Source organism: Hordeum vulgare, chromosome 6H (assembly GCF_904849725.1).
Source record: "Hordeum vulgare subsp. vulgare chromosome 6H, MorexV3_pseudomolecules_assembly, whole genome shotgun sequence".
Lineage (NCBI taxonomy): Eukaryota > Viridiplantae > Streptophyta > Magnoliopsida > Poales > Poaceae > Hordeum > Hordeum vulgare.
The window spans coordinates 115,643,143-115,670,982 of record NC_058523.1 but is presented as its reverse complement, the minus strand read 5'-3'; the positions used below and the strand labels follow the sequence as shown (position 1 = coordinate 115,670,982).

Genomic DNA, 27,840 nt, shown 5'->3' with positions numbered 1-27,840 from the left:
AGGAGCGAGGAGGTGACTCGCTCGGAGATTGGATCTGGCACGTCCTTGCGCGGAGGAAGAAGATGCATAAAGGTGGGTGTGGCGTGAAGGTGAGTAATGATGGCTCCACCCCACGTGCCCATTTTATTTGAGCCAAGGCGGATGCCAAAGTGTTGTGGAAAGGCGGGGAACCTCGCGTCCCGTCGCACGCCATCCGTTCGGCCTGGCCCGCACGGGTGAGAGTCCGCACCGTCTCGCCCTCCGATTGTCGGGTCATCCACATCGCGGGCTCGGGGGCTACTGTCGGGGCTCTGGGGCTCAGGGTACCCAGGCCCGCCTGCCTATAACCCACGTCGTGGCGAGCGTTGTATGCCCGAGAGCGCTCCCCGCCAAGGCCGAGGAATACGACCCTCGCGAGGCCCCCTCCTCATGAGGGGCTCATCATTGATGGTTGCCAGGAACCGTCGGAGCCCCCGTTGAGGTCGTTCCCCCCTGAGGCTCGCACGGTCCTACCTCCATGCGTGGGTGACGTGAGCCTCGTAGGACTATGCCAGGGTCGGTGGCAGCAGGCACGGACAGAGAAGCTTTCCCCTTTGGTGTTAAGGGAGCCGAGCCAGCCCTGCGGGTTCCCAAAGCAACCCCCAAAGGTTTCCTATTTGGTGCAAGAGGTCCAAGGCCGGGGGCTCGGCAGGACGGAAGTCAGCCCCGAGCCCACGAGCGTGTCATGGTGAAGAGATTTAGCCTGTGAAGACCACCTTTGTCAGGGCAGGCTGCAATCGTGTCCCGTTTCAAAATGGTTGTTGTAGCAACCCTTCCCGCCAAGTGTGTTTTTTGGGGGAAGAGGACCAGGGGCAGTATAAAAGAGAGTCCCGTACTCCGTAGCTAGGGATCCACCAACTCCACTAGGGCAAGACCCCCCTTTGTACTTGGCGTCCACCTCAAGCAATCTAGACAAGCAGGAGTGGGGTTTTGCACTGCAAGGTGGCTTGAACCTAGGTAAACTGCATGTGTGTTCTTGTTGGTCTTCCTTAGCTTGAGCCATCAGAGAGTCGACGTGAGGTTGAGAGACAGAACATACTCGAGAGCGATTGCACCCCAGTGTTCGAACCTTTCTGGGTCCGCGGATCCCCGATTCCGACACATATCACCTACGTAGACAAAGGAAAAAAAGCAAGGTATTGGGTCCAGGTAAGGTTGCAATCTCGAATGATCGACCCATGGATAAATTCATGCTTGTCAAAGCACATGGATTCAATCTCATGTCAGTCTTAATGCTTGGTAATCTTGATATGATTGTCATCGTTGGAAAATGTCATTGCATAGTCATCATGGAATCTGACAAATCCAGAGTCTTCGAAGGCTTTAGGAGAGGAGACCTGTATATTGGTGATTTATCTACAGGTCCATAGATGGCCACGTGTCTAATTGAAAAATCTGCATAGGGTTGGCTATGGCATCGACGACTTGGTCAGGCTGGCATGAGGAACTTGCACACTCTCGTGAAGAAGAAGCATGTCATTGGATTGAGGGCGTCAAATTCCTCAAGGACCATTGGTGTGGGCTTGTGAGTTTGGAAAGATGACCAGATCCAAGCATCCCTCTAAGACTATCAAGATTACTACTCGTCCCTTTGAATTGCTTGACATGAACCTAGGCCCTACTCATTATGCCACACTAACAAATCCCGCATCTCTATATGGCTTTGTCATTGTTGATGATTATTCATGTTACACTTGGGTGCATATAATCTGTTACAAAACTGAAGTGCTCGAAGTCTTCAGACAATTTTCCTCAAGGGTTGTGACTAATTTCGGCGTCAAGATCAAGCACATCAGGAGTTATAATGGGATTGAGTTCAAAAACATTGGTCTTGATGATTATCTTGATGAACTTGGTGTTACTCATGAGCTATCTGCCCCATATACTCCTTTATGAAACGGCGTCATGGAGCACAAGAATAGGAGTCTTGTTGAGATGGCTCGAATGATGCTTGAAGGATACCATACCCCTCTTGTTTCTGGCCTGAGGCAATCAACATTGCCTGCCACATCATCAACAAGGTACATCTTCACAAATTCCTCAAGAAGACTTCATATGAACTCCTCACTTACAAGAAACCCAATGTAAGTTATTTCAAAGTCTTTGGTGCAAGATCGTGGATTAGAGATCCTCACCACGGTTCTAAATTTGCACTGAAAGCACATGAGGGTTTTATGCTTGGTTACGGAAAGGACTCGCACACCTATAGAGTCTTCAACAACTATCACAACAAAGTTGTCCAAACTGTAGATGTGTGATTTGATGAAACTAATGGCTCGCAAATAGAGCACCTACCTCCCATGTTAGATGAAATGCCTCGTGAGGAATCTATTAGGTTCAACGATACTGAAGATATCATACCCACTGAGGAACCTCTACCTACTGATGAGGTCATCTCGAACAATGAAGAAATCCATACTAGTGCACCTGAGGAAAATGGTGCTCACTAAAATCCTCAACCTCAACAAAGTAGTCAACATGCTCATCCAAGGGTGGCAAATGAAGTGCACATTGATAAAATCCTCGACAACATCAATGCACGAGGTCCCCTCACTCACTCAAAAGCTTCACATTTAACTAAATTGTGGGCATTTTTCTTTTGTGTCTATCACGGAACCACACAAAGGTTGATGAAGCCTTTATGGAGCCTGAGTGGATTCAAGCAATGCAAGAGGAATTATATAAATTCAAGATCAACAATGTGTGGGAACTTGTAAACCAGCCTAATCCTGACAAGCACAACATCATCGATACCAAGTGGATCTATCGCAACAAGCAAGGCGAAAATGGTCAAGTGATGAGGAATAAGGCTCGTCTTGTAGCACAGGGCTATATACAGGTTGATGGAATTGATTTTGATGAAACTTTTGTATCTGTTGCTAGACTTGAAGCTATTAAAATATTAATTGGTTATGCTAACCATCACAATATCACCTTATATCAAATGGATGTGAAAAGTGCATTCCTCAATGGTAAGCTTGAGGAAGAAGTATATGTTGCTCAGCCCCCAGGTTTTGAAGACTCTAAGCATCCTAACAAAGTCTTCGGACTCAACAAGGCCCTCTATGGTCTCAAGCAGGCCCCTTGGGCGTGGTATGATACTTTGAAGGAATTCCTCATTAAGGAAAGCTTCAAACCCGGTTCACTCGATCCAACTCTTTTTACAAAATCCTATGACAATGAACTATACGTGTGTCAAATATATGTAGATGATACTATTTTGGTTGTATTCACAAAATATTAAAAAGTGACGAATTTGACTACATGATGAGTGAAGAATATCAAATGCCCATGACGGGGGAGTTGAAATTCTTCTTAGGTATTCAAATTCATCATCAACACAATAGAATCTTCATCTTTCAAGACGACGCGTTGGTGATGAAACTTCACCATGTGGTAGTTGCTTCATGCGACTACATTTTTGGTTTGATGGCGTGTTTGATTTCCATACTAAGTTTGTCGCACGTTGAGACACCATAAATTAGGCAACTTTAACTAAGTTACCCTTCGGTTTGGTTTGCTGTCACACTTGCGGCTAAGAAAACACACACGCTAGACCTCACATATCATTTGCTAATAAACGTTTGGCATGATTGCAGTGAAGAGGAAAATACCAAGTGGGTCTCGGGTCGACGTAAAATGGTAAAAATAATTTTAAAAAGTCAAAACAATAAAAAATTCCTAAACATTTTAGAATCAAATATGATTAGGTATTATATTTACGTGATAAGTTTGATGAAGCAGGGGACCGAGGGCCAAGAAAACAAAATCGTGAGAACAAAAAACATGAATATTAACCTTTACATAGTGTCGATTTTAGAGCAACTTCAATGGGGCGACCCATTTCATCTGCCACCGTTTGTTTGGGTCAGCGCACACAAAAATGATGGCTCAACGCGTCGACCCATTGCCAAAACGCGTCTGCTTCGCGTCCGCGCGACCCACTTCCGTCCCAACTTGGGGACTGAAATGCGTCGGTGCGGACGCGCGCCCCCCCCCTCGGTGTCCGCCCCAACCACCGCGGTCAATATAATTTATGATGGCCGTCATCCTCGGGCCCACGCGTCGGCGACGGCGGCCGACCTTTTTTAATCCGAGCATGTGGTGGGTTCCGCCATCTGCTTCCAGAAGCCTGCCCGTCCACATCTCACCACCCCTTTGTTTCCTCGTCAACGACCCAGCAACCATGGACAATGACAACAACCTCATCATCTATGCCCGTGCGATGCTGGCACTGGAGGTCGCCTACCTGCAGGCTAAGAGGGTGATGCACCAGGCGCACCAGCGCACCCGTGCTATGCCCGGCTTCTTCCAGAGCACCCTCGTCGTCCACCCCCACGCGCTTCTTCCAGAGGAGGACGCCTACCTTGAAGCTCAGATGGCGATGCACCATGCGCGCGAGCGTGCCCGTGCTGCACCACCGCCGACACCAGCACTACCCGCGTCGGCAGAGCCCGCCCCCGCTCCGGCACAACCCGACCTCGCCCCCGCGCCGGCACAGCCCGCCCCCGCTCCGGCACAGCCCGACCTCGCCGCCGCCGCCGAGGACGGCTAGTTTTTCTTCTTCTTATTTTCATTAATAATGTAAAGCGTGGACTCTCGTCAGCCTTCGTGGCCGGCTTTTTAATGTTATTATGCATGTTTGGTGCACGCCGGCAAAAATGGGTCGAGCCAGCGTTGGGCGCATACGCCAACCCAAACGTCGAAGTGGACGTTCATGTCTGCCTGGCCGACCCAAACGGACAAAAAGCGGACAAAATCGTCGTCAGTTTGGGGCGGCCCGTTGGAGTTGCCCTTAATTGTTATTTTTTCGTCCAGAATAACATGAAATCATTCGTTTGCGAAAAATATTCATACGAATATCTCTCCCTAATAATAAAGCAGGGATCGCTTCTATCGTCCGTCGCTAGCGTTTTTGTGAAAATCCCCCTCTATTTCTTCGAAATCAACCCGCGGTCCTTTTGTAGGTGGGAAAAAACGTTTCGCGTTTTGTAAAAAAGCCCTTATGTTTTACCGGACCGTACACCGCTCAAGCTCCCTCCTCGTCGAGCTCCCATCGCGCCCCTCGCGCCCTAGATCCGCCTCGCCGCCGACCCTGCACCTCCGCCACGCCCCGCCGCTGGTGACCTTCCCCGTCGGACCTCCGGCCGCTCCGCCACCTCGTCCCTCTCCCTTCTCCTCCTTCCTCTCGATCTCCTCTCACATCTCTTTCTCTTTCTCGCTTACAGGGACCTCCACAAGGACCAGGGTGCCGCCGTTCCTCAATCTCGCCGGATTCGGCCGCCTCCACGCGCAAATCCGTCGGAAATGAATCCACCCCGACCAGATCCGCCCGGATCCAACCGGGCCCCGCCGTCGTAGCCACCGGAGAGCCGCCCCGCTTGACCTACAACGCCTCTGTTACCTGTCCCTGCACGCATCTGCACGAGGATGATGCTCGCGGCGCTCGCATGGGTCGCGCCCCAGCCGGTCCGTCTGAAATGGATCCGCCCGGATCCAACCGGGCCACGCCATCGTCGTTACGAGGGGCCGCCCCGTTCTACATACAGTGCCGCCACTGCCTGTCGCTGCAAGGGAACGACCGCTCGTCCCCTCGCTCGTAGCGCTCACATGGGTCGGCTATGACGCATCAAGCCTAGGTCCATCCCAAGCTCCGTCCCCGCAGCTGCTCCACCCGCTTCATCTACTCCCAATGCCTTTGCCTAAAAAAAATCTACTCCCAATGCCTCACCACTGCCTCCAGTGCCAACTCCGTCGCTACCATCGCCTGGCCGCTTTGGCATCGTCGGCGAGGACGGCGCTACGCGTGATGACTTTGACATCGGCGGCGGTGTCAATGAAACCGATCTAGCCACAAGCAGCGAAGGAGGCAACATGGTTCATGGATTGGGAAGTTCCCTGCCTACCCCGCCAGCATGAGGGAGTACATTCCCTGCGTCGACAACGACAAGGAGATCAGGCGTTTTCCCTCCACGGAGCGTGGGGAGCGATTCAAGCGGCACATGCCCGGAGCTGCCTCGTGCCATCCCCCGAGGGATATAAGGTGTCCATCCGTGGCCTCCGAGCAGAGATGAGGTGAGCATTTGTGTTAATTCTTGCATGTTCAACTGGCAAAGAACCTTTTTGGTTTTATTGGAAATGGAACATGGCTTTGTAATGTAGTAATCTTCTTCTTTGGTTTCTCCTAACAAGTCTCGGCACACAGGGTTTATTGTTTCACTAATCACATCGCTCAAAGTTTTAGCTTGAATGAACTAGACATGATGTAAGGAACGTTTGATGTATGCTATTATTGCTACAGAATCGAATTGAACCAACTGAATTGGTCTTTCCCCCAGAAATTGCAGCATCAATGTAACTAAATTTCTATAATGTAATTATGTGAATTGCACGTGTGGTTCATACATGCTTGCTTGATGACAAGGAGGGCAAAATTGGATTACCAAGGCTAAAGGTAAATTTACAATTCCTGTGAGAGGAACCCAATTCATACATGGAATAAATCAATACCTGGATCAAATATCTCAGGTTTCCCTTGATTATATTATAAATTACTCAAACTAAAGGTAACTTTAAATTGCTTAAAACATCAAAGTAAACGAGTAGTTTCTAGAGAGTGTATACATAAAAGTAGAACTTAACACATACGGATTCTAGACGCATCAGTGCTTAACAGGAATATGCAAAACACAAATTATTTGTCCCGGTCCTATAAACATCCTGGCCTCAGCATAAACTTTTAAACCAATGTTTTGAGCATGTGAGCACGGCTCAGATAAAGGATCTAGATGATCAGCTAATCGGGCAAGTCTTAGCACTCAGCCTTCAAATGTATGGCTGCCGAGCTATACAGAAGGTTCTTGATGTCTTCTAAAGTAGAATAGCCGGCCATATTATCATCTTAAAAACAATTACAAGTAATCATATGGTTTTAGCTGGGATGTCATTCCTCCGTGAAAAAATCATTTTAGTTCGACATTGCCAAACTGTGTTTTACCGTAATTAATTAGCCAAGCCAATATAATTCCCTTTTCCCTTTATTGGCTCATGTCTATATTTTTTGCATTAAGATCTGCACATGGTGTGAATGCTAAACAAGATGTGCATACTATGTATGCTTAGTTAGTGATGAAATATTTTTGATATGTGTGCAGAAAAGCGACTTGGGCTTCAACCGTCCCGTGTGTTGCGTGAAGACTAAACATCTCTAGCTGTATACTCTGTTTGCATGTTGGCATCTCTGTTTTTTCATCTACAAGGCGCCGGGGCTATGCATGCGCTTTCCATCGAAAAAAAAAAAGGTAATAGGAGCTGTTGAGAATGTTGATTCTGTAGCTAGCCGATTAGAGATGTGGAGAATGAGTAATTACACACTTCTTGTTACTCTGCTGTAGAAATTTAGAACTAGAGAGTGGGTGGACATAGAAAGTTCTTAGTTGTAATCTACTTGAGACTGAAAGCTGTTAGAGTTGTTGTTGTTGGCAGATGTAATGGCATGTTGTAACATAACATATACACATGATGAGGGTAGTACTTAATCTGGTTTTGTGCAATGCTGGAGCTATGTATCTAAGCTTTGTTTTTTATTTTATTCGATGATTGTTTGCACTCTTTTAATAACAACATAATTAATTTTGCATGGTCATCATAATATGAAAAGTTTCATATATATATATATATATATGAAATTAGGAATAAAAATGTTCTGTCTCCAGAGAAAATTAGAGAAATAAGAGATTCATATTGTTCTCTCGCTTTACTAGAATGCATGTTAGTTTTAAACAGTTGCAACTTTCATCTTACAACGCCAAATATCCTATGTGCAAATGGCCTTGAAAATATATTCTTACAAAAGACAAAATATATACGCTTGCTTTACTCTACAAATAGCCTTGAAAATATATTATACAAAAGACAAAAATACTTTGTGCATGAATTAAAAATCCAAGTTAAAAATATCTTAGCAGAAAAGGGAAAATATATAAAGTACTTTAAGAAATGAATCGAGAACCTTGATTATAGTTATCCGTTTTCCGTCACGTTGTTGGAATATTTTGATTTTTTCAGATTTTACACTTCCCCTTTATAAATTATATGTTATTTCTATATTTCCCCCCTTTTATATGATTATTAGTTTATTTTAAAAAAATGTATTTGGACAAGTTTGCAATTTTAGCAAAATATTTATTTATGATTTTCCATATTTTTTGAAGTTTATAAACTTACTATTTAATATTTCGTGCGGTGCAACGCACGGACAATTATACTAGAAATATTTATTTATAATTATCCATATTTTTTGAAGTACATAAATTTATTATTTAAGACATTTGTACTACTACATAAAATATACCAAACCATAAGCCCATAGTAGGTACTCCCTCCGTTCCTAAATATAAGTCTTTTAAAAGATTTCACTAAAAGACCACATACGAAGCAAAATGAACGAATCTATATTCTAAAATATGTCTATATATATCCGTATGTAATCCTTTAGTGGAACCTCTAAAAGGACTTATATTTAGGAACGGAGGGAGTAGTACGTAGCTTGCTAATTCAGTTCACGCTAAGCTGTTGTATGATGGAGATACCTTGTTGAGCGACAGCGCCTGCGCCGGCCAACAGCAGCCAGCCAATCAGAACACAGGAAGCCCCACGCCACGGATCGCTCCACCACGATCCGCGTCATACCAAATCCTCACCATCCAATTCCTGCGGATCCAACGCTCAAAACCCACCTCGCCTCCCGAAACACCAACGCGCGGAAAATGCAAAATTTGCCAGGCTCGCCCGCGCCTCCCTCCTCCCCCGTTAAAAAGGACCCCCAACCCCCCTTCCCTTCTTCGTCCTCAAATCCATCCATCCATCCCCAAATCTCCCAGCCAAACCAACCCTCTCGCCCCCACCGTCCACCACCACCAAGGAAACCCGATGGCCCGCACGAAGCAGACGGCGAGGAAGTCCACCGGCGGCAAGGCGCCGCGGAAGCAGCTGGCGACCAAGGCGGCGCGCAAGTCGGCCCCGGCCACGGGCGGCGTCAAGAAGCCGCACCGCTTCCGCCCGGGCACCGTGGCGCTCCGGGAGATCCGCAAGTACCAGAAGAGCACCGAGCTGCTCATCCGCAAGCTGCCCTTCCAGCGCCTCGTGCGGGAGATCGCGCAGGACTTCAAGACCGACCTCCGCTTCCAGAGCTCCGCCGTCTCCGCCCTCCAGGAGGCCGCCGAGGCGTACCTGGTGGGGCTCTTCGAGGACACCAACCTCTGCGCCATCCACGCCAAGCGCGTCACCATCATGCCCAAGGACATCCAGCTCGCAAGACGCATCAGAGGAGAGAGGGCCTAGGCTTCCTAGTTTCTGTTTCATCTGCAGGTGTATAAGATTAGCATGTGTTGCGTGGTGGAGTGATCTGATGTCGTGGTAGGAAGATCCCTTGCTCTTGCTACGGTGTGATGTTCTAGTGCAGTGCTTGATGTTACCATCTTGTTGTCATCAGCAATCTGAATGGAAGTTGGCTATCAGATCTCTCTCCATTTTGTGCTTTTCTGACGCATTTTGTTGTTTGTAAGCCTGAAATATCAACGAATCGTTTCTTTGATGGATCATGGTTACTGTCAAAAAGGTTTCTTGTAATTTAAGATAGAATTCTGAACCAAATCTTCAGTTTGTTCCATCTAATCTCATACTTTGGTTACTCCCCTGTTAAGTATGCTACACAGGGAGTTTCTTGCAAGGAGTTCATACTAGATTTATACGGAGGAAACTTTTGTCCTGGCAATAGCTGTTGCAACAGTCGTCAGTTTTCTTCATAGATGATACACAAACGAAATATGCAGGGGTGAACTCTAGCGTGATACTTTATTTGTTTGGTGCTTCACTTGCCATACGATCTACAATTTTGAGGTTTAATTATCTTCTACCAAAATCTGTTAGTCTTCTTTTTGTGCTTCAGTTATACCTTCTTATAGTTATAGATTATTCAGTTTGAGTACAGTGCAGAAGGCACGATAGTACCGCACAAGAAAAAGATTTTCACATGATGTGCTTAAGAAGGGATAATCAGTTGATGGGCGTCACCTGTGATAATTATCTTAGCCATGCTCGGTTGTTTGTGCTTGCTCTGCTAGTGCACAGAGGCAGCTTGTGTCACAGCCTAACACCAGAATAGTCGGTACTCTTACAACACAATTTTGAACATCTCTTTGTAAAAACAAAAACAAATCTGAAAGAATTTTGTCACGCATGTATGGAGGTCGTAGGCAGAATAGTATCTTCTCAGGCAGTCCTTCGCATCATGAAGTTCCGGCTTCTCATTCCATACCGAGTGTTCCATTGACAATGTCCCCTACTCTCAAACTAATAATTGGTGACGAATCTGTTGAATCGCAATGACTATGGCCCTCTTTGGATACTCTAACTTGGCTAGAGGTTAGAGTTAGTTTCTAACTTTAGTCTAACCATGAATTAACTCTAGCCTTTGGTGGTGTTTGGATGCAAAGGTTAGTTTGACAATAAATGCATTTTTTTCAATCATGTGTATCTTTTAACCAGGATTTGTTGTGGCCAGCTTTTGTGTAGGCCTGGTGCGGCCGGCGGTGCGAGCAGGGCGAGCGCGGCCGGCGGGGGCGAGCAGGCCGAGCGGGGGCGAGCAGGCCGCGCGGGGCGAGCGCGGCCGGGCGGGGCGAGCAAGGCCGGCGGGGCGAGCGCGGCCGGGCGGGGCGCGCGCGGCGGGCGGGGCGAGCGCGGCCTAGGGCGGCCGGGCGGGGCGAGCGCGGCCTAGGGCGGCCGGGCGGGGCGAGGGCGAGCGCGGCCGAGCGGGGCTAGCGCGGCCGGGCGGGCGAGGGCGAGCGCGGCAGGGCGGGGCGAGCGCGGCCGGCGGGGGCGAGCAGGCCGCGCGGGGCGAGCGCGGCCGGCGGGGCGAGCGCGGCCGGGCGGGGCGAGCAAGGCCGGCGGGGCGAGCGCGGCCGGGCGGGGCGCGCGCGGCGGGCGGGGCGAGCGCGGCCTAGGGCGGCCGGGCGGGGCGAGGGCGAGCGCGGCCGGCGGGGCGAGCGCGGCCGAGCGGGGCTAGCACGGCCGGGCGGGCGAGGGCGAGCGCGGCAGGGCGGGGCGAGCGCGGCGGGCGGGGCGAGTGTGGCCGAGCGCGGCCGGGCGGGGCGAGGACGAGCGCGGCAGGCGGGGCGAGCGCGGCCGAGCGACGTGGGATGATGGAGAGGAAAGGATCTGATGCGGTCAAAATATTATTATTTTTACCTGTCCGTCCCCAACTAGCTCCAATTAGCACCTCTTCTCGGGGCTAGTTTTTTATGGATTAGTTTGCATCTAACCCAAACTAGCCCATGTGTTTGGATACTTTAGGAGCTAGTTCAGTTCAAACTAGCTCTAGCAGTGGGATCCAAATAGGGCCTACGAAGAATGAAGGAAACACACTTGATCGGTGGTCATAATGAACTGCTTTTTCTGACGGTTGGTGTAACAGAAAAATGTTGAAATGACTCCTGATGCATGTAGTGGATGCACAAGATCACTAGTGGTATATGAATAGTTAGTTGTGAAAGGTATAAACTGCTGAAACCATTTATCTTCTCTAAATGTCACACACACAACCACTCTAAACATGAGTGCCTTTACGCTGTGAGCCTACGATAGTTCGGTCTTCACACGTCACCTTCTTACTAATACAAGTTAACAAATAAAAGAAGTCAACAACCAACATAACAAGGTTGATGAAAAATCACGTGTGTATAAGACCGCACATACATCAGAGAAGAATTTTGAGTTTAAGAGCCCACAAATGTTACAAAAACTTAACCCTCTTTCAGTCGTGTTTTAGGTATTAGATAGTCACGCATGAGGGAAAGTGTTCTTGGTGCTTAAATGCCCTTGGAGCTACGAGTCAAATGTTTATATCACCCTTGGTGCTTAAATGTCATATAAGAGCCCAAATGTCGTGCACGAATTGATAGGGAATATCAACATAGTTCTTTTCTTCATCGATCCTGAAGAAATAGTCACCATTGGCAATAGGAAGACTCGATGGAGTCGGCATGGTAACTTCTCAGGGCTTTGGACTATGAAGCAACAGCTTTTTGTTGCATACTGAGTGTTTCATTCCTGACGTCTCCTAATCTCAAGCTATACCCTTACTTAAACCTGGGCATAGTCCGGGCCGGGCTGGGCTTTGGGCCGGGCTTTAAAAAGCCCAAATGGGAAAAATCAGGCCCGAGCCCGACCCGGCCTGACCGTTGGGCCTAACAAATCGGTCCCGAACATGCAAATCCCGGTAAAGCCTGCCAGGCCCGGCCCGATCTAGGCTTAAAAAATACGTTTTGCAAGCCCGAGCCTGGCCCGGTCTACTCTTCGGGCTTACTTTTCAGGCCCGAGCCCGGCCCAATGGCACGATCAGGCCCGGCCCGGCCCAGGATTTTCGGGCCGGGTGGGGTCGGGCCGCCCGGGCCGGGCTGCCCATGCCCAGATGTACCCTTACCCATCTTTCCTGTTGTTTTCCTTATAATTGGCGGTGAAGGTGGTGAACCCCAATGACTCTAAATAACGGAGACAACACACCTGATCTATGGTCATATACAAATTGGTCTAGAACTTCTCCTCGGCGATGCCTTCAAGAAGGGAACGCCATCGCCGGCCTTGGCATCTAGCCAAGAGCAGGTTTTCACCCAGATCTGTTCGGAGAACTCCATCCAGCTTCTTGTGCATGGGTCGCCGCCTTCTCTGCTGGAGACTAGATCAAAGGATCCAGACGCCGCCACCTGAACGGCCGAAGCACCATCATGGTGCCAAAGCAGCCCGACACTGACTGGACTGCGAGTGGGAAGACCGAGACTGCAAAGGTGACACCTTCAAGAAGGTAACGACGCGTGGGCGCCGTCGTCACCCGCCACGACCGAAGTCAGATCACGGATTTCACCGGCAACCGTCCGTCCCCACTCCATGCACAGCCAGCTGGCCGACCACCTCCGACGAAGAAGAAGGCCACCACCACCAAGCCTAGGGTCGGCGCCCCAGAGATCCTCGTGTTGCACATCAAGTCCATGAGCAGTGCACCGCTAACGGGATTGAGATCGATAGCACACCGAATCAGCCCGACTGAGCCAAGGCCAGATCCGTCGCTGCTGGTGCCGTCCTCCTACGCCGCCGCTGCACCACAGCCATGCCGTCGTCGATCTGCGTCACCGCCGCCGATCTGGCCGGAAAGGAGAGCCGCCTCCCAACCAGATCGAGATCCAACAAGTTTCTACTATGTCAAAACAATTTTGCTGGAAGCAAATCCTAGTATTGTTAGATGCAAATTTTCATTGGATGGAAACATCGTGTGAAAATAAATTACAAGCTATTTGACATCTTAATTGGTTAAAAATTATTTTAGACAAGGAAATAGTTAAAATTTACAATTTACATGATTTTCCTTTAAAAAAATATGTAAGTGTGTGCAAGAGACACCTTTTCCAGCGCATACTTGACTTCTGCCGGCACTTGGCAGTGCTTCCGCCGTTGATCTCGACAGTAGGCCAAGTCGTTATCCCTTGCTAGTAAACTGGGGTGCTTTACCAGGGCCGGTCCATACATATTCAGGGCCCTGGGCGAGATGACAAAATGAGGTCCTTGTGGACATATAAAAATTAAGAATATATTCTATTTTGAAAGAAATTTAGTACATAGCATAGATTGATGGTCGAGAGAACTACATTATAATAGTATGGAAATAATGTGGTTCTACAAAACATCGATCTTCTAAGTTGCACAAAGAAACTATGATCTCGCTCTTCTAAGTATGAAAACCTTGCCAAAACAGATAGCAACTTGAACAATTTGTGCTTTTTTCACTTTCTTTTCTCCCAGATAAACATTTTTTAAAGCGTACGTCACAAAACAATTGCAAAAAAACTGTCAATACAAGGAACAGAAGCACCCGAATATGGGCATATGGCTTGATGTTGAATTTTTGATGTAGTTTTCAAGATCTGAAAGGTTGCAACACTCCCCCCCCCCCCTTCTCATCTCTGGATCCAATGAAGGTTTGAAGAATAGGCCACAGAAAAGTAGGAACTAGGAAGAGAAGAATTGAAGGTGTCAGATGGAGCAACCCAAGGCGAAGGAGCGGGTTGTTTAACAACGAATGAAAAGAGTACTTGATTAGGCGAAGGAGTGAGACATACCATCTTTGATGTGGTGATGCCTCAAACGTTCTATTGATGGGAATGTTTAGGATGCAATGAAAGGTGATTGGGGATAGGGATAGCACCATCGGTCTTCATTAATGGATGCACGGAAGCGCCACCTCAAAATTGAAAGTGTACGGGAGCAGCGGAGCTGTTCTTTGGGATTGGAGAATTTGGGGAAGGATCTGATGAGGCGAGGTGACTAGAAGAGATCGATGGAGTGCTGCAGCAGCGTGCGATCGGTTCTTTTGGTCCGGGACTGCTAGGTACGTGGTGGGCTTGGGACTTTTTCTTTGACACATTTTGGGCCTTTTTTCTGTTATTTTTCTGACATAAAAAGGAAAATATCCTAATACGTACATTGTACAAGTACCTAGAACGGGGCTCCTACCTCACAGGGGCCAGGACGGTCGCCCCGTTGCCCCGGCCTATGGGCCGGCCCTGTGCTTTACGTATCTTACACATAGAAAAACTTTCACTTGTCTCCCATCTCATCCCATATCCATATGAGCAGCATTGTATCAACTGCATTCAGTTTTTCTTTCTACATCAACACAAGCAGCTTCATATGGTGTCTTTACGAAAAAGAAACAATAAGCAGCATGTGCTTGTCTCCTCAGTTCAAGATTTAAGGTATTTTTTTCAGCTACTAACAGCAAGACACAAAGCGCCGTTTTATTCCAGAAAACTGAATGCCATGGCAGAAATAGGTATTCAAAAGGACACTTGTCTTGGAATTTGATTTGCTGGGAAATACTGGAGTGAAACACTATACTTCATATAAGAGAGGAGCAAAACATGTCTTAGTAGTAAAATTACAGATGACAAAGTAGCTCAAGATGATTGTGATTTTTTCCCCTCACGTTAGTACAAATTAGCCAGCTTTTATGTTGACCAACGGGCAGTTGTACAACCATTTGAACTGAACTAAAACTGAGCCATCCACAGAGTTTTAGAACACGGATGAGTACCAATGAAAACGCACACTTAATTTCGGAGAACGTTTCTGCATAAACAACAAAGATAAGAATAACCAAGTACAGCATGATGTCCATAATCAGGCGCCAAGTACAGCATTCCAACGCCAAGAGTAGTGCTGAAAGTACTCCCTCCGTCCGGAAATACTTGTCCTAAAAATGCATGTATCTAGACTTAGTTTAGTTATAGATACATTCATTTTATTCATTTCTAGGACAAGTATTTCCGGACGGAGGGAGAAGTACAGAACCGAATCGTGATGCATCAACGGCAAGCATCAGAGATTCGGTTGAACAGCAGCTCCTCTTCAGATGGAGACAATTGGACACTTTCCCCCTTGGTGGCATAGCTCTTCTCCTGAACTTGAGCAAGCCCTTGAGGTAAAGAAGGCCAGCGGAAGCTGTCCAAGATTGATATACGGCTGCAGAGAAGCTGTCCAAGGTGACCAGATTCAGATACAGAGAACCAACAATCGCATTGCATTCATATTCATCACCTCCCATTGCAACTGAGGAACTGGCTACAGAGACCGGCAGGACAACCAACACACGCACTCTGACCAACTGACTGCATTCAGATCCATCGCCTTCCACTAGCTACACGGACAGATGGAACAACAACGCACGCACACACTCAGAATTCAGAAACGAAACCACAGCACCAGAAACAGCCGCAGCAGCTAGCAGAGCCTACTCGATGGAGACTGGAGCAGCGGGCGCAGGTCAGCCGCCGAATCCGTAGAGGGTGCGTCCCTGTCGCTTGAGCGCGTAGACGACGTCCATGGCGGTGACGGTCTTGCGGCGGGCGTGCTCGGTGTAGGTGACGGCGTCGCGGATGACGTTCTCGAGGAAGATCTTGAGCACACCGCGGGTCTCCTCGTAGATGAGCCCCGAGATGCGCTTCACGCCGCCACGCCTGGCCAGACGCCGGATGGCCGGCTTGGTGATGCCCTGGATGTTGTCGCGCAGCACCTTCCGGTGACGCTTGGCGCCGCCCTTGCCGAGGCCCTTCCCTCCCTTGCCGCGACCGGACATGGTTGACGGCTTCCTTCCTCCCTTGGAGCTGACTGAGATGGAAATGGAGGAGGAGCGGTGGTGAGAGTCGGGAGGAATGGGGGGATTTAAGAAGGGAAGAGGGTGCAGCCTGCCGTTGGATCCGTACGGGGTTCGACGGCTAAGATGGTGATCCGGGACAGGGGCGCGGATCGGTGACGTGGCACAGGAATTTCATCGTCCCATGAGGCGGGAGACACTGAGAAGAATTGGAATTTCCCGGTTATAAGGCCCTGTTTCTTTAAAAAGTTTTTGGATTTTTTTAGTCCCAATTAAAAAGTCTTTAGTCACTACTCGTTTCTTTTCAAGTACTCCCTCCGTTCTTAAATATAAGTCTTTGTAGAGATTTCACTAGTGGACTACATACGGATGTATATAGACATAAATTAGAGTGTACATTCAATCATTTTGCTTTGTATGTAGACATCTAGTGAAATCGCTTAAAAGACTTATATTTAGGAACGGAGGGAGTACTAAACATGGACTAGAGGTCATTAAATAACATGTAAAAAGATCATATTACCCCTAGTAATATATTAGAAATTATTAAATGACATGCTAAAAGTAGGGGCACTGTTGGAAAAAGTCCCTTACATAAGGACTTCTTCCTTTAGTCCTAAATACCCCCTTTTAGTTCCTAAAAGTCCCTCTTGCTTCTTTCACATGGGACTAAAAGGGACTTTTTTTAGTCCCTATACCAAAAAGTCCCTGAAAAAAACACCCCGTAAGCAAGAGTTATGTTTTTTCATTTTTGCTAATAATAGCCTATGTACATCACTAGGAGTAGCACGTTAGGTGATTTAAGAAGAACGCTGTGATAAATGTTCATGATATTTGACCTTTTCACATGTTTCTGGAAAAGAGTTTGAGCTTTTCAAAGTATATTCATCATGATTTTTAAGAAGTGTTCACATATTTTTAAAAAACATGCATTCTTGTAATATGTTCATTAAATTTAGAAGAAGTGTTCTTGAAATTTTAAAAGGTATTCACATTTTTTTAACATACAATGTAAAATGTATTCTTGTATGTACCAAAATTGTCCATGTATTTGAACAAAGTGTTCATGAAGCTTATTAATGTTCACACATTTAAAAAAATATGTTTGTGTATTTGTCAAAAATACTATATATCTAAAAGGTATATACAAAAATAAAATATTAAAAAAAGGAAATAATAATGTAAATAAAAATATCAAAAATTAACGGGAAAAATAAGTAAAAACAAACTATATAATAAAAGTGTCTAAACAACATATACGAACACAAAAAGTCAAAAGAAAAATAAAATTAAGGCATCGTTGCCAAAATATATGAAGTGGACACGGCCCCTCTAGCCACTATTTAGATATATTATAATCTAACACTCTTCATCCCTCAAAGGCTATGAATGATTTATGCACTTGGATCAAGACTTCTGACCATTTTTGTTTACTCGATCAACCTATGATCACTTTAGTTTTCAGGAGTGAAAACGGCTGCTCCTCCCGTAACAAAATTGGGCTTCTCTGGTGAATCTGGCCAACATGGGCCTATGAATGCTTAGTCGGGTGGCAGACAAAAGGTGAAGTAAGCGGTGCCGCTTCAGCCCCCCCCCTCCTTCTCCCCTCTCCCACGGCCTGTGTGACGACATCCGCTCTAGGTTTCCCTATCCCCCTTCAAAATTGGCCGCCGTGGGATCCTTTTCCGTCGAAGCTATGAGGGAAGAGGACCCGGACCTTCACTATAAATAGAGAGGGTAGGATACTTGATAGAGGGAGTTCATTCCGACGGTAGAGCAATACACATAGCCATTTAGCCTCCGGAGTCTTGAGAACACTGTACTAGTTCATCCACCACCTCCGCGAAAGGCAATCTCCAAAAAGCCCGAAATCCGACAAGTACCGCCAACGACAAAAGTAGGCACATCCGCTCCTGTTGACAGCGAGGAAGAGTAATGCATGGTAGGTGGGCTGAACATCGTTGGTCGATTAGCCGCTTGACGGCGACGTGGAGGCATACAACTTCATCTCGGGGCTCCAGGGGCGAAGCTAGAGAGCGCCGAGGCGAAACTGCAGAAGGAAAAGCTTCAGTTCTCGGGGTTCATGACGGGGCATGGTAAACGAGAGCTGACGATCATTTAGTATAGGTTTAGAATTGGGTAGTGTGATTTATATGAAAAATGTAATGAATTTCATTTGTTTTTTATGAAAAATGTTCGAGATGTAATGAATCTTGTTCATTTTATATGAAAATTCATCGTGTTTGCATGAACTCGTCCGGTTAATTCAAACAGGTTGAAGTATATGTGAGCAATGTTGAATGATCGCCTTTGGTATCAGTGTCCACTAACTGGCCCCCTTTTTGAGAACAAATGCCGAAATAAATCTGCAGGTGAGCGTTGGAGATGCACTTAATTCCAACTACTATCCACAACCAAACAACAAAATTAGAATTCTACTACCTCTGTCCGAAAATACTTGTTCTAGAGATGAATATATCTAGACTTATTTTAATTATAGATACATCAATTATATACATTTTTAGGATAGATATTTCCGGACGGAGGGAGTAGCAAATTTCAATACAGATTTGCAATAGAAAATCGACAAAGGTCGTTGAAGTGTTTGTAATAGAAAATCCCTGCGCTCTGATTGGTCCATCCGGTGCTCACGCGGATCGACCCCCCCCCCTCCGGCGAACTTCCTTCCCCCCAATAAAACCCGCGCCCCCTGCGCCGTCCCAACCCACAAACTCAGAGCAGAGCAGAGCAGCGCGCAGTAATCCCAATCCAGCACCGGCTCCCCACACCTCGAGTGGTTTGCCGTTCGCCGGAGAAGCAGCAAGAAGATGGCCGGAAGGAAGGGCGGCGAGAGGAAGAAGGCGGTGACCCGCTCCGTGAAGGCCGGGCTCCAGTTCCCCGTCGGCCGCATCGGGCGCTACCTCAAGAAGGGCCGCTACGCGCAGCGCGTCGGCTCCGGCGCCCCCGTCTACCTCGCCGCCGTCCTCGAGTACCTCGCCGCCGAGGTATACGCAGATCTTCTCGCTGTCCTCCAGCGTCTGCTCTGCTCTGCGCTGTTCTTCTTGTGCTGGACAGATGTCTGATTACGTTTTTGGTTGAATGAATCGCAGCTGCTGGAGCTCGCCGGCAACGCCGCCAAGGACAACAAGAAGACACGCATCATCCCGCGCCACCTGCTGCTCGCCGTCCGCAACGACCAGGAGCTCGGCAGGCTGCTCGCCGGCGTCACCATCGCCCACGGCGGCGTCATCCCCAACATCAACTCCGTGCTGCTCCCCAAGAAGTCCCCCGCTGCCGCCGAGAAGGAGGCCACCAAGTCGCCCAAGAAGAAGGCCGCCACCAAGTCTCCCAAGAAGAAGACCGCGGCCACCAAAGAGTAGCCGTCCCCATGGCCCTAGCCAGTGTGTACTCTGTTCCATTTCTCATGGACAAGATGACTAGTCTGTAGGTAGCTGCCCTTTTGTCAGATTCGTCGAGCAAGAGCGGCATTGTATCTCTGATTTCTGTGGGAATCTTAGCAATTCTCTTGTTCTACATATGGCCCTCTGCAATTGATCTTGTGAATGCTTGCCACCTGCTGAACGTTTGCTACTAGTACTCCCTTTGTCCGGAAATACTTGTCGTAGGAATGGATGTATCTAGATGTATTTTAGTTTTAGATACATTCATTTGTATTATTTTTGTGACAAGTAATTCCACTTGTCGTAGGAATGGATGGATCTAGATGTATTTTAGTTCTAGATACATTCATTTGTATCATTTTTGTGACAAGTAATTCCGGACGGAGGGAGTATTAAGTAAGTTTATTTGTATGAAATTCTCTCTTCTATCGTCTGAAAATTTCCCTTGCTCTTTGCTCACTGAAACAAACAAGGTACTCAATTTCAGCCACCCATCTTATGTTCCCACCAAGCTGCAGAGAACTGAATCTTTGCTATGTGATGGTGGTGCTAAACTGGACAAGGTGAAGTTGGAAGGTAATGAGCAAGATTGTTCAGAAGTCTTGCAGCAAAAACATGTCAAACTATAGCGTGACCATGCTCAAAATGTTGTTGCAGACAATTTAACCTTTCAAACCACAAACCTGGGGAACATTTGGCTGCTACTCCATCCGTTCCTAAATATAAGACCTTTTAGAGATTGCATTATAAACTACATACGGATGTACATAGACATATTCTAAAGTGTAGATTCACTCATTTTGCTCCGTATGTAATCTTCTAATGAAATCTCTAAAAGGTCTTATATTTTGAAACGGAGGGAGTAGATGCAAACTAAACTAACTAGCAGATGAGATACTACTTATTTTGAATTCACCTGAAGCAGAAACATATTTTTTTTTATTGAGAAAAAAAGGCATTCAGTTTTGTTTCTGCATCAACGCATGCAGCAGCTTCATATTTAAGGGAAAATGGAACACCATCAGCAGAGACACATGCAGCATGTTCACAGTTAAGGGATTGCTAAGCCATAGAGCTGCAGTTCGCAGAAACCGAACAGAAACTTTCCACATCCTTTTCGACAAACAACAAATCCAACACAACTCGCATCCTGGGCATTCTGGTAACAATACAAGGGATTGCCAAGAGTGATGAGATCCTGAAAACTGTGTGTTGATCATGGTACAAATTCAAATCTTAATAGCATTACCACAGCATTGCTATCTTTTCGACATACACATTTATATCTAATAGTACAAACCCAGGCGCATGCACGCACATCACGGAACAAAGTTTAAGCAGAGATTAGAAGTTGCAATCTCGACCACACTACATGGGACACAAGACTTTAGCTTGCCTCAACGCTTGCAAAAATAAATGAAAGGAGGTTAAGTGACAGGACCAACACCAACTATATGTGTCTTCATGCCAGTTGACTCATGTTTACAGAAGACCTGCATAGCATATAAAAAGAAAAATCCTACAGCAGAAAAGCCATCTCTGCATCTGCCACCGGAATGTAATTCCAGTTCATCGGTCAAACCAATCTGTACAAGTCATTCATCCAAAAGCTACTAAAGTTACATCGCCGATTTTTTGTATGATCCAAACAGTAAACGTTGGATTCACTAATATTGTGGACTTCTACCAAAACCTCCAAATTTGGATCTTCTCAGCATTAACACAATGCCAGCAATACAAACATAGAGAAGCAATAGGTAATTTGTAGAATACTGGCACACCAAGAAATTCTATTGCCACCATCATGTTTTTGGCCGCATTCCATCTTAGTAGAGGCTAAAAGTTGGTTGTTTAAAGAAGTCCATCAGAGGCCAATTCTGAACAGTTTAGCTTATCAAATCATTTAAAACAGTTCTTTTGTTTTGATATGCATATGAGGGTCATGGGGTAGAAAAGGAGGAACGTCTGGTTTCCAGCTCAGCTCGTAGTCGTACTTTTCTTATCAGTAGATACACTTCCATTCAATCTACAATATATTTCATTCTTTTTAATTTTAAATCTGTACAACATCGAAACAATACCTTGGCCAACACTTCTAATGATAAATGTTAGTGCAAGATGCAATTCATGATAAAAGTAGCATTTATGGTGAATCTGGCCATTTTGATCATGCATTTAATATGAAGTATTGAACACCTAACATGACCAAATGTGGAGAAAACATACTGCCCACAAACCATTATTACAAATAGTTGGATAACTGGCAGTTACATATGCCAGTTAGAAAAACATTGAGAGATATGCTGAGAAAATATTTAAGCAAACCAGTTGGCATTAGAACAATTGTCCATAAAACTGTAACAACTGCAAGCAAAATGATAAATAGTCCTAGTATTTACTGAGAGCATGCTCTTCAAGTATCATAATAGTCTGTAATGATCCCAAATATCATATCACCAATGTGAAACAGGCAAATGGCATAGCTATAAATCTGTATAAACAAAGAACATACACAGCAAATGAGAGGGAACAACATACAAATAAAACTATGACTTGATATATCCATAACGATGAAAAATAATCAAATTCAATGTGGCATGTGGTAGAAGAGGAACAAAAGAGCTTCCATGAAGCACGTGAAATATGATGTATTTATTTATGCGACCGCTAAACATGGCATCATTCTCATCTACGAGCAGACACAAACAAATGCACAAAAAAGGGAAGGGTCCTAAGTCAGCAGTCAGCAGAGGAGCTAGAGGGAGAACCTGTCTAACAGAACTGGGAGAGTATTAAGGAGAAGGTAACTGAAAAGAAGGCAGGTCGATGAACAAGGAAGGAAAGTGAAAGAGCACATCCAATAGAGAGGGGGCAGAACATCAGAGAAGGTAGGTGGGTGAAGGCATGAGGAAGAGAATGGAGAGCTGCTAATGAAGGGATGAGAAAGCATGGTGTCCAGAAAAGATCAAATATGTAGCCTGACAGGAGGGCGTTGCAGGTGGCCAGATGAGCAACAGCTAAGCAAAGTGTCGTAGAGAAAACCTGGATCCTCTCTTGTGCTTGAGAAATGGCAGTAAAAAAGGAAAGCAATATATTTTGTTTAAGAAGAGTTCAAGTGCCTGAACCTGCTTGCAGAAGATAAGCTTACCTGCTCAACGCATCACAATAGCATATCTAACCGGACAAGAATCTTATGTGTACAAAAGATCAGCTCCATCATGTCCACCACCAATGGATGTTTCTGCAAGCATAAAAGGTCAAACAACCAACGACATTCCAACAAAAAGCCAAACAGATACAAGGACATTTCAAGATATTTAGATACAGTTTGAGGCAGCATGAAGGAAAGATAAAAAAAACAGACCTCCTGTCAAATTTAATGAATATTCCAAAAAAAAAAGAGTAAAGACTGATTATCATAAAAATGAAAAAGACGCACACTCAGACTATTAGCTTGTCAGAAGAGACAGTTATCCAGAATTATTACGCTCATTCCCCGCCATATTGGAAATATAGAAATATAATCTTCGAGTAAATTTAGCCTAAAAGGAAATGAATTTATTAGTTTTCTCTGGTAGAAAATGACTTGCTACTCGCAGCAGTGACCCTCATAAAAGTGATAAAATGAAAAATCATTTGTATATTTCAAATAAATTCATCATTATGAGTTTAAGATTTGTAGAATGAGATAACAATATTGAATGGAAGAATCAGAGCTATCTTTAAGCTTCCAATGTATCTATTGAGTCATGTAGTTATCTTCAACTTCACAATATTATGTTGTCTTATTTTGAGAGAAAAACTGGACTGCAGCTATGCACTAAAACCATTCAGTTCCTGCAGATGTCAATACTCAGGCAAGAGTCAAATTTTGTTCAATTATAACACAAATAATTTGCAAATCTTGGTATTCATTGTTTTATTGTATGCATGGGTATTTATATAATAAAGTGATAAATACAGTTTGCTAGCTCTGACTTCATGGGTATTTATATAATAAAGTGATAAATACAGTTTGCTAGCTCTGACTTCAACCATAAACATTACTGAGTGAAGTTAACATTAGGCCAATGCCCACTGCCTGGCTACAGAACGTAAGATAAATACACATAACACTAAAAGATATTTTCTAGATCATAATCATTACATCCGTGGCATGCAAGCCTCAAAACAGAACACTGCATCGCTATATGTTGAAAGGTCATCAAGCCGCAAAAAAAACCTGATATGACACTACTTAAAATTGATAGCTTAACAAGAAAGTGTGTGCACGGTATTACATCAAACAATTATCAAAAAATAACTTGGTTTTATTATACCCATGGCATAAATTATGATATTACCTGCAGTATAGACACTTTCGAATGAGTGATAGTAAGTGATGATGTTGGTTCCCAAGACTTTCTCAAACTGTAGTGACTCAACCTGTAACATGACAAGACCGTCAATTGTCCACAAGAGAACCACATTATTTTCCTCAGCAAACCCTAGTATTATTTGGCTCCCCATTTCCTCTGCTTCCAAGTGAAGTAGCTGGTCATTTCCAATGGTTCTTCCCAACACCCATGAAGCAACACCATCAGAATTGGCCCTTCTGTTCCAAAATTGGGTGCTGAAGCCTGATAAAACGAGGAGACCAATTCCACCGCCATCTGCCCGTATCAGCGACAACTGAAAAAACCTGAGGTCATTTACTGGCATAGGTATCACAGTTAGTCTTTGCCTATCCATATCAAATTCAAGGATCCCAACCGAACTCCCAGCAAGCAACCAGTAAAGAGAACCCCCAGCCAGCACAGCAGGCTGGGTCATAGAAATCATGGTGCGATCCTCAGATTGAAGCGGTGTTGTGATAAGAATGCCCCATATACCGGATTCCGACGAGTAAACGTAGGCAACCGCTTGCGTAATTTGTCTCTCACTGCTGCCAACCAAGGCCACCTGGAAGTGGTTGACGTCTCCGGCAGAGCGAAGCACCGCCCCGCTGATGGAATATTCATCCATGTCGAACCCTGGGGGGAAGGCAATGCGGTGCTGCTCGCCGGTGACGGGGTCCCACACAAGGAGCTCGAGACGCTTCCCAAGGAAGACGAGCACGAGGCCATGGCGGCATCCGAAGGAGACGAAGTGTCCGTCACGATCTTCATGTTGCAAGGAGAAGCGTTCGGGCGAGACACGATCCGGGGCCTTGAGGGAAGGTACGAAGGAGAACCCGTTGTCTACTTGGAAGAAACCGAGGAGGGGAGGGTTGCGGCGGTGGCGGCGGCAGAAGCCTGGATCGGAGACGATGCCGCGCCAGCGCTTGCAGACGAGGGATGCGCGGGGGAGGGAGGACGGCTGTGGGGGGAGGCGGAGGAGGATCTCGGAGAGGAGGTCGTCGTCCTCCAGCGGCGGCAACGCCGGCGAGGGGTCGTGGCGGCGGAGGCTACTCATCTCGGCCTAGGCGCCGACGCGATGCCGGATTTTTTCTACAGTAGAAATGGTGGGGGTATGTGTAGACGGTTAGAAATTTAGGGTTTGTGGTCTACCCCTATTCCTCTACGCTTATCTGTGGTGCCGCTCACAATCGCATATCTGAGGCTAGGGGGTAGGGACCTTCTTATACTGCGTTTCCAAAGAGTCCACCTCTTTTACAGTTATAAGATTCCTAGTCTTTAAACTAGTTTCCGGATAGAGTCCAGATCAAACTACCAACCACGATATAATTTGTCTGTTAGCGGATCCTATCCGTCGAGTCCCCGAAGCACGCGCTTGTGAGCAACGCATCATAACAGAGTATAAATTCCTCTAATTATGTAGATCAATATTAGGGCCGTAATCTAATTACACGATCTAGCTTCTTCCAATTATCAGCGTACCCGGGTAGTCTTTCCAATATATAAAATATATTGTATTCCGCTGATAATTGACCAGCTTCCTAAAGTATATACTTAAGTATTCCAACAAGTAATAATTCCATGATAATCATGTAAAGTAATTTCATGTATAAATACATGTATGATTCCATACTGAGGTATTTCAAATATTAGCAATTCCTATTATTTGAATATAGTTGCAGGACCCGTAATTCCAACATAGACTCGATCTGAGTCTGTTCGTTGTTGCTGCCTGGGCGCCCCATGCCGCGCCTGCCTGCTTGCCGTTGCATGCACGCGTTTGCCCCGCGTTGCTGCTCGCCTGCCCTGCGCAACATCAGCCGCTCGCTCGCTGCTGCTTGGGCGCCTCGTGCCGTGCTTGCCCCTAGCCGCGCCAGCCGCCCGCTCACGCTTGCCCTTACCTGCTCGCGTCGTCCGCCACGCGCGTTGCTGTTGCTGGCATCTGCCCCGTGCTGTGTTGCTGCTTGCGCCGCCCACCCCGGGCGCGTTGCGTGCTCGCCAGCCTGCTCGCGCCTGCGAGCCTCGCCGACCGCTTGCGCCAGCGCGTCCTGCTGCTTGCCTGCCCGCGGACGGATCCGTGGGCAGGCAGACTACGACAGGGCACTGCATCGGTGGCCTCAACGGAGCGGCGGCGTCTTCTCTCTGGTCGCACGGGTCGTGAAGTAAGTGCCATGTGTCTCTATTTTCTGAGACCAACCAGGACACGGGCGGACGTGAGCGTCCGTTTCTGTCCGTCCGCGAGCATTTGTGGCGCAAGTTTGGAAAACCAACTGCGAGAGTTGTTCATTTGGGCTTTCCGTTGGGTCTACGTTTTTCCCAAACGAACACGGACAAACAAGGATGGGGTCGCGGGTTGGAGTTGACCTCAAGTCTACAATGGATGAGAATGGTGTTTTGTCACTCAACCTCCATGAAGACCGACATTTAAAAAAATAAATATCAAAATTTCGGTTTTAAAAAATCAGGAAAAATTATACAACTAAATAAGGTTGTGATCCATGTCTGTGTAAAATTTCAAGCCAAATTATTTTGAAACACGACATGTAAAAAGACAAATTCATAATATAGAATGATAAATAGTATCATGTGTTAAAAAGCTTTAGATTTGACCTTTTTGTATAACATCCGTCTTAAGGTATTTAGCTCTAAAAATTTACACACTTGTATATTATGTATTCATCTATCTATGTATTCTTTTTAGAATTTTTTAAACGTTAAATACGAATTTTCACAGGAATTTAAAGTTTGCATTTGAAGGCCTTCATGCAGCTCGGCCTCCAAAAGCTATTTCCGACAATGGATGTACATTTTACCCTAAAAAGCACATTCTACATTTTGTATCACATATACATGTAGGTGCGTTATATATACTAGCACAATGCCCGTGTGTTGCAACGGGAAGAAAATATTTATTTTTTTATGCGTAAAATACAATTATTTTATAGGCAAGACTCTTCGCATTTTAGTATGGATTTTAAACAAACAACTTCGAATTTAAACATTAAACTGTGCAACTAAAGCTCATTTTTGTCTTTGTGTGTCCGAAACACCCACCTCTCAAACGTGATGATCTTGGGTCGAGATATAGTAGTATCTTGATAATCCGTCCATGCATAACCTTTCTGCCCAACACCTACGAAAAATAGTAGGCACGATAGAAAAAACATATTAAAAGAGAAGATGAGAAAAAAAAATGGTGGAAAAGCGAGCTCGGTGGCGTGGAGTCGCACCAATGATCTTTTTTTAAGATTTCAGGACTGCCTCACCTATAGCCGATGGGGAGGAAGATGAGCGCGGCTGAACGCGCAGTTGCCTAGGGAGCGACATACGATTTCGGTAGCGAGGAGTTTCGAGGCTTGATATATTGACTGGTGTTAATTTATATAGTTATGGATCGGGCCGTGATGCTTCGAGGCTCGTGCAGAGTCCTTGTTCGAAACTGGTCAAGCGAGGCGAGATCATGCGGTGAACGACGCTCGTTTTGAATTATTATTAGGTGCCCTTGGGCCGGGTGCGCTTGTGTCGTTCATGAACAAAATGGTTTTGAATTACGGGTTGAATAACAAAAATTACAGGTTTTTATTTATAAAAATATCGTGATAGGTTTTCCGACAGAAGCAATAGCCTATTTATTATTAGGTATAGATTCTTTAAATTTACCATGCAAATATATATATTCTTTAAATTCTTTGGAATGAGTAATTTTATTTTCAAGCTACATGAAAAAATATGGATCCATAACAACAAATAGTAAGTCCAATTCTTATTCACATATTTGATCAAACGTACACTCGGTAGGAGGACCACGATATCTTCCGCTAAAGGCTTCAACTGCAATACAAAG

General features: G+C 45.9%; 5 protein-coding genes across 7 annotated transcripts; 3 read left to right on the top strand and 2 right to left on the bottom strand.

Moving 5' to 3' along the window:
• Positions 1-5,008: 5,008 nt before the first annotated feature.
• On the top strand, positions 5,009-7,571 carry LOC123401491. 2 transcript variants are annotated; one of them, XR_006611098.1, is made up of 3 exons: positions 5,043-5,140; positions 5,247-6,093; positions 7,173-7,571. XR_006611098.1 is itself a non-coding variant. In XM_045095314.1 (2 exons), the coding sequence occupies exons 1-2, from the start codon at positions 5,024-5,026 to the stop codon at positions 5,619-5,621; spliced, it is 504 nt and encodes a 167-aa protein (XP_044951249.1). In that variant the 5' UTR covers positions 5,009-5,023; the 3' UTR covers positions 5,622-6,359. The 2 variants fall into 2 exon arrangements, 1 of the variants encoding a protein (XP_044951249.1); XM_045095314.1 differs by lacking the exon at positions 7,173-7,571 and having other exon boundaries at positions 5,009-5,152; positions 5,247-6,359.
• A 1,297-nt stretch (positions 7,572-8,868) lies between these two features.
• Positions 8,869-9,536, top strand: LOC123401492 (histone H3.2). Its single transcript, XM_045095315.1, has one exon. It carries the CDS (start codon positions 8,950-8,952, stop codon positions 9,358-9,360), a length of 411 nt encoding a protein of 136 aa, XP_044951250.1. The 5' UTR covers positions 8,869-8,949; the 3' UTR covers positions 9,361-9,536.
• Positions 9,537-15,623: 6,087 nt separating this feature from the next.
• Positions 15,624-16,270, bottom strand: LOC123401490 (histone H4). Its single transcript, XM_045095313.1, has one exon. The coding sequence runs from the start codon at positions 16,199-16,201 to the stop codon at positions 15,890-15,892; it is 312 nt and encodes a 103-aa protein (XP_044951248.1). The 5' UTR covers positions 16,202-16,270; the 3' UTR covers positions 15,624-15,889.
• A 2,676-nt stretch (positions 16,271-18,946) lies between these two features.
• Positions 18,947-19,753, top strand: LOC123401489 (protein H2A.6). Its single transcript, XM_045095312.1, has 2 exons — positions 18,947-19,224; positions 19,330-19,753. Exons 1-2 carry the CDS (start codon positions 19,048-19,050, stop codon positions 19,597-19,599), a joined length of 447 nt encoding a protein of 148 aa, XP_044951247.1. The 5' UTR covers positions 18,947-19,047; the 3' UTR covers positions 19,600-19,753.
• Positions 19,754-20,718: 965 nt separating this feature from the next.
• LOC123401488 (putative F-box protein At3g16210) lies at positions 20,719-25,254 on the bottom strand. 2 transcript variants are annotated; one of them, XM_045095311.1, is made up of 2 exons: positions 23,964-25,254; positions 20,719-23,162 (listed from the first exon to the last, which is right to left on the bottom strand). In XM_045095311.1, exons 1-2 carry the CDS (start codon positions 25,051-25,053, stop codon positions 23,158-23,160), a joined length of 1,095 nt encoding a protein of 364 aa, XP_044951246.1. In that variant the 5' UTR covers positions 25,054-25,254; the 3' UTR covers positions 20,719-23,157. The 2 variants fall into 2 exon arrangements, with proteins under 2 accessions (XP_044951246.1, XP_044951245.1); XM_045095310.1 differs by having other exon boundaries at positions 20,719-22,861; positions 23,964-25,252.
• Between the last annotated feature and the right edge of the window lie 2,586 nt (positions 25,255-27,840).

Coding starts and splice junctions, on each gene's coding strand:
- LOC123401491 (XM_045095314.1), top strand. CDS start 5,024: ATGTTTTACCGGACCGTACACCGCTCAAGCTCCCTCCTCGTCGAGCTC. Junction 5,153..5,246: donor CGCCGCTGGTGACCTTCCCC/GTCGGACCTCCG, acceptor TCTCGCTTACAG/GGACCTCCACAAGGACCAGG.
- LOC123401492 (XM_045095315.1), top strand. CDS start 8,950: ATGGCCCGCACGAAGCAGACGGCGAGGAAGTCCACCGGCGGCAAGGCG.
- LOC123401490 (XM_045095313.1), bottom strand. CDS start 16,201: ATGTCCGGTCGCGGCAAGGGAGGGAAGGGCCTCGGCAAGGGCGGCGCC.
- LOC123401489 (XM_045095312.1), top strand. CDS start 19,048: ATGGCCGGAAGGAAGGGCGGCGAGAGGAAGAAGGCGGTGACCCGCTCC. Junction 19,225..19,329: donor TCGAGTACCTCGCCGCCGAG/GTATACGCAGAT, acceptor AATGAATCGCAG/CTGCTGGAGCTCGCCGGCAA.
- LOC123401488 (XM_045095310.1), bottom strand. CDS start 25,053: ATGAGTAGCCTCCGCCGCCACGACCCCTCGCCGGCGTTGCCGCCGCTG. Junction 22,862..23,963: donor CGAAAGTGTCTATACTGCAG/GTAATATCATAA, acceptor TTATGCTTGCAG/AAACATCCATTGGTGGTGGA.